At 43.7% G+C, this 10822-nt stretch overlaps 1 protein-coding gene across 6 annotated transcripts in view; it reads right to left on the bottom strand.

Moving 5' to 3' along the window:
- LOC109465960 (atrial natriuretic peptide receptor 2-like) overlaps positions 1 to 10822 on the bottom strand; it is a 76410-nt gene that overhangs the window by 3437 nt on the left and 62151 nt on the right. For 5 of the 6 annotated variants that reach the window (XM_019763453.1, XM_019763455.1, XM_019763456.1 and 2 more), the window contains exons 12-24: positions 10532 to 10633; positions 10110 to 10226; positions 9640 to 9711; positions 8959 to 9148; positions 8331 to 8489; positions 7724 to 7914; positions 6994 to 7050; positions 6477 to 6616; positions 5796 to 5936; positions 5476 to 5599; positions 4735 to 4978; positions 4206 to 4304; positions 3461 to 3549 (exon numbers count right to left, since the gene is read on the bottom strand). In XM_019763453.1, coding sequence (XP_019619012.1) covers positions 3461 to 3549; positions 4206 to 4304; positions 4735 to 4978; positions 5476 to 5599; positions 5796 to 5936; positions 6477 to 6616; positions 6994 to 7050; positions 7724 to 7914; positions 8331 to 8489; positions 8959 to 9148; positions 9640 to 9711; positions 10110 to 10226; positions 10532 to 10633 — 1725 coding nt within the window. The remainder of the gene's footprint in view (positions 1 to 3460; positions 3550 to 4205; positions 4305 to 4734; positions 4979 to 5475; positions 5600 to 5795; positions 5937 to 6476; positions 6617 to 6993; positions 7051 to 7723; positions 7915 to 8330; positions 8490 to 8958; positions 9149 to 9639; positions 9712 to 10109; positions 10227 to 10531; positions 10634 to 10822) is intronic. The other variant, XM_019763454.1, reaches the window with a different exon arrangement.

Here is a 10822-nt window from a genome sequence, read left to right as displayed (position 1 = left end):
CGAAGGCTTTCGACATATCGGCGAACAGAGCTCTGACGAGGGTTGGTTTCTTAGAATCCAACGCTGTTAGCCAGGTTTGTACCATGCGCACAAGAGCAATTGTTGTCGAAGAGCCCCTCATGTACGCATACTGATCTTTTATGACGGCGCGTAGGGAGGGGAGGAGTCTCTTCAGGATACAACGCTCCATCAGTTTGGCCAGCACGGGTAGGAGAGAGATGGGCCTCATATCGCAGACTTCTGTTGCCTCAGCTGACTTCGGAACTGGTGCGACGTTAGCTGATTTCCAGATGAGCGGTACTGTACCCGACTCATACGACTCGTTGAAGAGGTGAGTTATGATGGGTGCCAGATCTTCAGCATGCTCTTTAAGGATCCAGCTGGGGAGATCATCTGGACCACTAGCCTTCCTGGGGTTGATGGACTTCAGCAAGGCTTTCACCTCTCCAATAGAACACAGATCCACACAAGTGGCTCCACGAGGGAGTGGGAACAAGGAGAGTTGCTCACCTTGGCACCAGGACTTAGAGAAGTGGGTGTTGGTGTTTTCTGCCACCTCTGCTGCTGATTGTGTGCCTGTTGTGTTAGGCCTGGGTCTCTCACACGTTCTCCCCAGCTCCTTATTGATGCACGCCCACCATTTACGAGGATTTTCGTGCCTCAGTTGCTGGATACAGTTGCGATAATGCCAGTTCTTTGCTTGTCGTATGACAGTTTTCACCTTGTTCCTAAGGCGTCTCCACGTGGGGGATTTACCATGTCTCTGGAATTCAGTTTGCCGCTGGACGATTGCTCGTCTGACTCTGTCAGTCATCCAGGGTTTGTTGTTTTTTGGTCACAGTTTTCACCCTGACAGGAAAGTGCCTATCAATGAGGGCTGAGATGATGGAGTAAAAGGTTGAAACCTTCCTCTCGACAGACGGAGCATCGGTCACTGCCGTCCACTCAGTCCTCGCCAAGGCTAGAGCGAAGTCAACTTTCCTTGTGTTGGTCACCACTCTGTGGAGGCATTTGACTGTGTGTTTGCTTTGCAGCTGCAAGGGTTTTTCTGGCTGAAGCACGACACAAGAGTGATCACTACTGCCTACTGGTGGGATTACCCGTGGTGTACAGTAATGTTGGGAAATGTTTGTGATCACAACATCCAGGATCGCACTGCCTCTTGTAGGTTGTTTGACTACTTGTCTCAGAGTGGGATGAGCTGCCTGGAGTCGTCGCAGTGGTAGTCCATTCAGGTCTCCACAGATCAGGATTCCAGCTTGGGGCTGGTGGTTGTGAATACTGTCCACTGTGGTTACCAGGTGAGTTATCATCTCGTCTACACCCTGTTTGTTGTTCTTGCACGGAGGGTGATAGACCAAGCCAAGCATGATCACTGGGATGGTCCTGGGAAGCCATTCTGGCCGAAGTTGAAGCCAGATCACTTCCAGATTCCTGTCTTCCAAATCGTGCAGTCTGCGGGCATGAATGTCCACAGGTAAGTATACCGCAATCCCCCCACCTTTCTGGTGCAACCGATCCCGTCTAAACAGTTTGAAACCACCTATAGACATTACATCATCTGGGATATCTGGGGTGGACCAGGTTTCAGTTACACATGCAATTTGAACAGAGTGATTCTCAATTGTGGCTTCCAGTTCATGCTTTTTGTTCCTAAGAGACCTTACATTAGTCAACATGAGTGAAGGGAGTGCTCTACCATTTTCACGAATACTGTTGGTTTTAGAATTACAGTCAACAGGTACATTGGACAATACCCTATCTCTCTTAAACAGCGGTCTTTCCCAACTCCTCTGGCTAACTCTGGGTTTGATTCTACAGAGCTTATCTCTCCTACTCACACCTCCCCTTCTACCCCTGTAGCTACTAGTCCCAGGATCAAAACCTGCCACTGGTCTGGTGTAAGTTGGATAACACATACTGACACAGGTTACAGACTATATGATATCAATGGTACAAGGGGTTCAGATTAGCCAGTCTAAAATCAGCCGGTTAACAAGCTATCCTTACTCTTGGTAGTATGCAAGTACTTCTACTCAGTCATATACTCAGTCATATACATGTACAAACATGTCTCTGGGAGTACAAATGCATATAGTAATAAAATAGTACAGTTACACTATTACAGCTGCCGCTGACCCGGCGCTAAAAAGTTACAAAACACAGCAATAACAGTTATCAAGTACACAGAATGCTAACTAACTAGTATTAAAAGCATATTGCACATAGTCTCGAGAGACGCAGAGGAACCGGAGGTCGGAAGCAGTGGCCCCCTCCCCACTTACCAAGTTGAAAAACAAGTGGGGTTTTTTCAAGTTAAAAAAACATTTGGCAAATAAAATGACAGTCCAGTACAACTCTATAAGAGTCATCTATCATTGTGTTACAGAAGGGAAACTGGATGGATAGTTTGAAATGAAAATTTTACCAATTTAGATCCTTCCAGCTCCCACAGTTAAAAAAAAACATGGCTGCCCTCTTCCTGACCTCTGACCTTGTTCTCCTTTATTTGCGGAGATCTAGAGTATGTAGGACTCGGGAGCTATTATAGGTTTGGTAACCTGGCTAGCGGTAGGCACCCAATACAATATTGATTGTGTCTGTGTATAACAGTGAGTGTGTTTGTGTGCCCGTGTATGTGTACGTGTGCATGTGCGTATGTAATGAATGACTTTGTATGTACGCCAAAATTGGCTCAGTATGAATGTGTATATGTGGGTTCAGAGCTGGTATAAAATGTAGCAAAAAAACTATGTCTTGTAGTCCTCAGAAAAATAGAGTTAACATTGAATCTCCCATATAGTTATTTGAGATCTTTGGAGAGGTTGTATCAAAATTGATGACGAAAGCCCATCAGTTTGCTGATTATTTCTCCATATCTGTGTTGTCACAATGCGAACACATAGCGTAGACTGTCATACTTACACAAGTCATGTACAATGCACCAGGGGGAACGAAATAGAGACTAATTATGTAGACAAACATGATCACAAAGAAACGTCACCTCCGTGAATAGTTTCATCAGTTTGGTAAGTCACTAACTAAAGAGACGCTTTTTACGCAACCAAGAGGTTTGTTCAGCCAACGTTTCAGTGACAAGGGCAATGTGAACCAGGCAGAATTTATTCATCTATTTATTTATTTATTAATCTTACAAACAAATGGGAAGTCCCTTCAGCCATTGAGGCTGATTTCCCAGGGAGCCCATGGAAGCACGGTACAAGAAAATGATGTACCATAAAATAAAATAAAATAATAATAATTAAACGTAGCAAAGGAATTCGAAAATCATAAATCAAAGTACAATAATAATAATCATTGCCCCGAGGAAGTGGACATACGGTCACGGAAACGTCGGCTGAATAAACCTCTTATTTGTGTAAAAAGAATCTTTTTTATTTAAAGAAACTCCTGTTTCGCTCCATACGTATAACGTTGGCAAATGTGAAGCAGTGCTTACCTTAACAGTGGTCAGATCTCTGTATTCCAGCTTGAAGTCTCCAGGTTGGAGCAGATTGTAAGAGTCCTCAGACACATGGATCTTCATAGCTGCAGAGTAAAGATATACGCAGAAAATTTCAGCTGCATTTTCGAGATTGTACAGGACTCATAATATTCGAAAGACCTATCAACGCGTTTGTTACAAAACAAAAATAAATCATCCAAAAACTCCTATCACCCATACATAGAATAAATGATATCTGATTCAACTAAACGAATTTATAAGCGGATGATATATATGTTACAATGTAGAACAAAATTAAAAAAAGCTATGGCTGTGACTGAGTAATGTTCACTGCAACGATGTTATTTGTTTTACGTTTGAAGTAAACAGTGGTGTCAACTGTCTGTAGACAACTTTTAAATCACTGCAAATTCACTTCTGTTTTAACAAGTTTGAAACGGTCTGTAAGACGAAGGATGTTCGTAACTGCACAATGATATATTTTGACAGTTCACATTGATACACCGTTCAAATTCCTGCTTCAAAGTCTTTCTACAGAAACAGTTTCTTTCCCCGGACTGAAAAAATTATGGAACTCCCTGCTTTCTTCCAAATACAATCCTCAAAGTTTCAAAATAAACATTCACCACTATCTTTTGCATAGTCAGTCGTCTGTCGTAACATCTAGCTCAATGCCTAGAAGTGGTCATTTGGCTATGCATTGAGCAATGCCGTTACAAAAAAGCCATGCACGTCCCACCTTCGCCTGTCGACTCCATCCTGGAGGCTATGTTGACAGTGTCTCCGAACAGACAGTACCTCGGCATCGTCTCACCCACCACTCCTGCCGCACACTCACCTGAGGGGATGTGGAGACATGTGTTACGTTTCTCAATACCCGCCGGAATAATTTTATACATGATACATTTGCACACTCTCTTCATAAACTTTTTTTTCTATAGGGTGCTACGCCTATTCATACATATGAAATATTTGTTGACTGTGTACTTATGTCATTATTATGTAACTGCAATCATTTATACACTTTCAGGTGTAGCTAGCAGCTTCCAGATCTAACCATCCAACATGGCGGGCAGCACGTACGTCATAGTCACGTGAGTGCAAACACTCTATAGTTAACATTTTCCACTTGTGTTAGCTAATACATCCCCCTCAGTTTCATGATATTGAAATCCTTTGCTACCATGCTGCATAGCAATCAATAAATTTGCATTGGCAAAAACCGTAGTGATTTTGCTGCTTAAACGCGCGTCTTTTGGTAAACTCACCCGAGTGAATGCCAATGCGGATTTTCAGCACCTCCTCCGGTCTGCCCCGAATCTTGAACCCGGCGACTCCGCGGAGAATCCCCAGGGCAGACCGGGAGATCTCCTTGACGTGCTCGCTGCCGTTTTTCCGCGGCAGGCCCGACACGAGCATGTAGGCGTCCCCGATAGTCTCCACCTTGTAGACGTCGAAGTCGTCGATGATTTGGTCGAACATTTTGTACAAGTCATCTAGTAAAGTGACCACCTGGAGAAAAAAATACATAGGTGATATATCAGGGGCAAATTATTCAGCATGTGACCTTAGAAGCCAGTTTTCAGTTCCAAGTGCGCATGTGCAGTTCTAGTGAATTGTGGTCTATAGTGTGAGGTGTTGAGCTCATGGTAATTTTTTGTATACATGTCAGGACCCTCAAATTTGGCCTTAGACCGCAATGCGCAATCTCCAATTAGCTTATCAGTCTCAGTAACTAATAGCGGCATCACATATTCGTCTATTGAGAATTTATTGTGAAGGGTGAAAAGACTTTGGAATTTTGTGTGTACGTAAACTAGGAAACGCGAAAGAGTGACCTTGACAGCTATTCAGTGCAGACAGTGAGCTAAAAACTGTTCAGAACAGAAACAAATAATATGACGGGCACCGTTCGAAGGAATGTTGCCCCTTATAACAATACCAAGATCACTGAGCTTGACCCTTCAAACAATAACAAGTAACGATATATATAATTCTGTGTCTGTTACCTCCATGGGCTTCATCTTGTGGACCAAGGCGGTAAAACCGACGATGTCGCTGAAGTAGATGGTGACACATTCAAACCTCTCTGCCTGGACCTTCTGGGCAGACTTCAACTGATCCGCGATAGAACTGCATGATTGCAAAATAGTTAAATACTCTTGTTGGTTAAAGAACAATTTATTGACTGTTGACGATTGACAATAGAAAATGAACTGCACATCCAGGTTACAAATTGATATATACTTGCAGAAGGGAGGAATGAGGTTTTGTCGATGAAGAAAATCGACCTAGAACCACATCATACATAGTATTGTTCACGGCTCACCTCGGCAGCATCCTGTAGAGTAGCATGTCTGATTTCTCCTTCTCCTTTCGCAACTCCTCCGTCCGTTTGTCCACGATGGTCTCCAGGTTACTCACAATCTTCTGCATTCTGCCCAGCAAGTTGTCCACAAGTGTCTTGTCCCTGAGCAGAGTTGAGTAAAAGGGGATGTCAATGTGAACCTAGCCGCTATACTGTGTGCTGAATATGATGCTTATCTCAGCTCGCCTTTTTACATTTAGATTCTAAAAGAATGTCATAGTCTAATTTCCTTATATTTAATATCTGTGGCATTTGCCAGAAGGCTAGCTTGTTTTCATTATATTCAACACTTTTCTGGTAAAGCTTTTTCAACTTTATCTAACGCTACAGGCAAACAGTCTAATTCTAGCGAACTAATTCAGTTAAGGCAAAGCTTCCCACATGTTTTCAGTATAGTCAGGTTTTCGATCTTCGTTTCTGTAGCCATTGGTTGCACAGTTGTGCAAGTACTACGTGTACAACTGGGGGGGGGGGGTAGTCCACTGGTAGACGTGGTGTGTGCTACAACTACCTTACTCCTTGTCTTTAGTGTTATGTGATAAACAGAGAATGTATGTACCATTTCAGAAGTCTTTGGTCTCACCCCCGAATGCAAAGCGAACACTCCACCCAGTAGGTTGTTGCACTGGCGAAATGCTTTACCTGCCAAGAAACTTGCGCACGTGGCTGAACAAATGGTTGAAGTCGGGTCTCTGGATGGGGTCCTCCTGCCAACACTCCGACATCAGGCGCTGAACCTCCTCCAGGAACCTGCTCATCATCTCTTTTCTTCTGTCCTTCATCTGAAGTAAGACATGAAAATACGGTCTTAACATCGAGGCACCTTCTTAGTATCCCAGTCACACCTTAACACCCTTTTAAATACAGTCTCATAACACTTAAATTTTGGTATGAGCTCACGTTGAGCTGCCCAACCCATCACCAAGCGTTTCACCTCTTGAAGAAACAGGAAGCTCTTTGAAGCAAATGAAGTTTTGTACTGTTACGGACAGTTAAAACTACTATGTTATGAAGCACACAAGGGTGTCTATGCTGGTTAGAGAAATCTAGTGTTAGTGTTAGTGTGAGCAAACACACACACATCGTGTACAGTGGATGCGATGTTAGGGAGGACTAGCTAAGGGCTACTGCAGTTACTGCAGACGGAATTCAGGCGAACCTTATCACGGGGAACGAGCGGTACCGTGTCGGAGCCCTTGGAATGAGAATGTGGACCCTGTGTGGTGTGAGGCAATCGGGACGAAAAAACATACAGATGAGTGGTGATGCAGATGATACAGATGAAATGTGTTTGTATACTGTAAAACAGTAAAACAGTTGATGGCCACACACGTCATCTCATGCTAGGCCAGTCGCTCTGATGTACCGGTCTGCGAACTGTACTTTTCTCTGCGTTAGCGTTATGGTCCGTCGTCATCAGCCAATAGCGTCGCTGCCTACGGTCAAGAGGTGACGCGATTGGCTCGTAGTTTCCCCAGGGGCCCCTCTAAGATCAGGAGGAGAACGTGATTGGTCGACGACTGACCAGTCACCAACGCAGCTAGAAAGACTGATCGCGGGCCGGTACGCCAGAGTCAATGCTTGATAAACACAGGCGGTGGGCCTGACATGAAAGGGTGGTAATAGACCTATAAAAACTATTGTTTGATCAGATCAATGTACATGAACATATTTCATCTGTATTGTCATCATTTTCACAGCTGTAAACACTTAGCGGTTGATTCAAGGCAAGACGAGATCGATTACTTCATTCTGTGCGTGGTTAGCCTATGATTGGTCATATATGTGTTGCTGTAGAAATGAGTAATTGGTGAAAACAAACTCTAAAACTATATTTTTATCTTTGCCTTACTTTAGTGTTATTTTACAGTACATGAACGATTCAGCACCTTGTCTTTTGCGGGTGAGTTTGATGAGTTCTGGCTCAGGTCCGGGATGGTGGCGTTGGCGTTCGAGTTGACGGCGGGCTGGATGTCATCCTCCAGCTCTATATCCTCCATGTCGTCCAGCGTCGGCAGCGTCGGGCGGAACAGTCTTCCTCTGGAGTCCGACTTCTTCAACATGACATGCTCTACTTTGGCTGCAATGCGGGTGAACATGGCAATGACAACATAAGGTCTTGATATACACGATTCCTTTTGGTGTTTGGTGGCCTATAGCTAGGGCGAGCTTGTGGCATAGGCAGTAGGCATGACTGCCATCGTGACCAATATTCTCTAAAGAGACATTGGGGAGATATATGAGATACGGGGATTAAAAGGAAATTACATCTGTGTTGGTAGCTAACATTAGACAAAGGTACATAAAACATAATGTTTTCTGTATTGGGTCCATCTTTTAACTGTGCATAATAATCAATGTTTTAGCTCTATGCCGACGTGTTGGCTCTGTATAAATGTACCATTTTACCTCAATTACTTCCTGAAATCATTAGCTAAATCTGCTGTGGATACATGTAATATGCAAATGTTCATGCAAACAAACATACGAGCATACATTTTGCCATCATCGAGTCGTCTTCTTTCACGAAGAAAGGCCCCTCACGCAGCATGATCTCCTGCATGATGATGCCGAAGCTGTAGATGTCTCCTTTCTGTGTCCCCTCCTTCGGCGGGTTCTCTTGTCGCAGCAGCTCTGGAGCACACCATAATTTCTCTGGAGTAGAATACAGGTGGAAGAAAAGGTAAAGAAGTCGAACTCAACTGTTTTCGTATCTAGTAGTATGGCAAGGTGGCCTCGCAGAAACTCCTACTTTTCTCGCCAAGTATTTTGGGTTCTACTGTATTGCGTGCAAAAGTTATATGTCTGAAGCTTACACCTGAAGCACGGGGTTTCCGTGAAGTAAATAGTGTCATCAAGTCCGCTCAACAGAGTTTTATTAGTTTACAGCTATATACTATACTACTACACTAATATTAAGATATTCGAATCTGATGTGTTACGCCGAAGGACGGTTATACTGGCTATACCGATATAGATATACTGTGCCGACTTTTTAATGACCACTCTGTGGTCTTCATCAGGGCAAACTCTCAGTCCTATTTCCCTGTTGTGCTGTTAAATCCTGGTTAAATCCTATTGTATACGTAGAATATTCAACGTGAATAACGACGAAGTAGCTCACTTTCGTAAAAGGCATGAGTCATCTCGCCTTCGCACGGCTCGGAAGAGTCTATCCCTTCTCCCAGGGAAACCCTGAACGACGGCAGCCCGAAGTCGCCGATCTTTACCGCAAACCGGGCGTCAACCAGGCAGTTTGATGACGTCAGGTTACCATGGGAACGCATCTTGCTGCTGTGAATGTGGCGCATGCCCTGGGGGAAGAAACAAGTGCAAAACATTTCTGTCATTATTCTGCTTTTTTAAAAGAATGGCAACAAAATGATGGCAAAATGATAAAGTGGATAGCTGGTGACTACTTAGGGAAGAACGACAATATAAATCAAGGATCTGGAGAAAATTGGCCTCAGGAGGCGTGATGGGAAAGGGTAGCGACAGTTGTGAAAGTGGTGTACAGTGCCACCAGTGCTCAAAGTTGCTGATGTAGTAACTTTGGTGCAGGCTGCCATGATGGTAGTCATATTCGCAGATTACTGGTCTACCCATTAGGGGTGCACTAACGCAACATCACACTCCACTTTCACAAGGCTAGGGGATGGAACGCTACGTGTTCAAGAAGCCGGAAAAGATGCTCTAATGGAAACTGGAGAAACTAGATCTACACGTAGGATTGCTGCCGGCACATTTAGACTTGTAAGAGTTATTAAGTTAGCAAAGTTCTGATGTGTGAAGAACGTGTGCGTACTTTGATGATGTCGTTCATGAGGTTACACTGGAATACCCAGTCTAGCTTCACTCTTTCGTCCTGCAGGACATCCTGTGAAAACAAAAATCAGCCAAAATTTTCGGAGGACTGGTAGAACATGCAAATGGTTTAACATTATGTTGAATCATTCGTCTCAGGTGGGCTGGGAAGTACATTAAATCATCAACCATTAGCAGGAACAGTTAATGTTAATCACATAACTCAAAATCAATAACATATATATAACATTTATCAACTTCTCCGACAGGGTTGTCAATACTGAATACTGTGCAATTTTACTAGATACTCGTATACTTCGTACAGCAAGTGTTCTAATTTTTTAGTTCCCTTTTCACTGTTTTTGAAATTGGAATCTGATCCTACTTCAGCTTGCGGTATGGTTTCCTCTGGCAACGTGGTTCAGTCCTCACATAGTTTATGAACAGTAATGTTGCGAGTTTAGTCCTTACCATAAGGCTGCCTTTGGGACAGTATTCCGTCAGGATCATGGTGGGGTTATCGAAGTGTTCCCTGCACACTCCTACGAACCTCACCAGATGATCGTGGCTGTTGCTCAAGTCTCTCATCTGCATCAACAAAACACAATCATCGTCATAACCCAGTGTCAACGGTTTCGTAGTATACATCCTAATTACCTACAAGAGCTGTGGGGAAGAAAAACCCTACATGTACATGGGCTGGGAGGGGGACATTCTTTATTATCTATTAAGCACCAATAATCGTAAAAGCAATAGACGGCTGTGGATGGAAAGAAATTTTGAAACTTTTCAAGCTGAAACTAACGGTTTGCTATCTACATAAATTGGATGGCTACGACACAAAAAACAATACGCGACACAACACCACAGTGTTTAATGTAAGGTTTGATTACCTCTTTTAACTCGAGAACAATCTCCCGGTCGCTGATCTGCACCACGCCGGTGTAGCACGTCTTCTTGATCCGAACTCTCTGCCACTGCGTGTTGCCTGTCGCCTGGGAGAAAATATTATCAGAGACAAAACATGATCAGCATTTCACACAGCTACAGCAGCAATAGTACATCTCAAACAGTCTATTGTACAACTCTATCTTGGTAGCAACATATATTGCTAACAGCAATATTTCAATTTAGGCCATTCCCAACAGAGCACGGGCTCAAAATGGCCTCAGAAGTTAGGCGAG

Source organism: Branchiostoma belcheri, unplaced genomic scaffold (assembly GCF_001625305.1).
Source record: "Branchiostoma belcheri isolate BF01 breed outbred unplaced genomic scaffold, Haploidv18h27 scaffold16, whole genome shotgun sequence".
Taxonomy (NCBI): Eukaryota; Metazoa; Chordata; class Leptocardii; order Amphioxiformes; family Branchiostomatidae; genus Branchiostoma; species Branchiostoma belcheri.
This window is presented reverse-complemented; position numbering and strand designations above follow the sequence as displayed.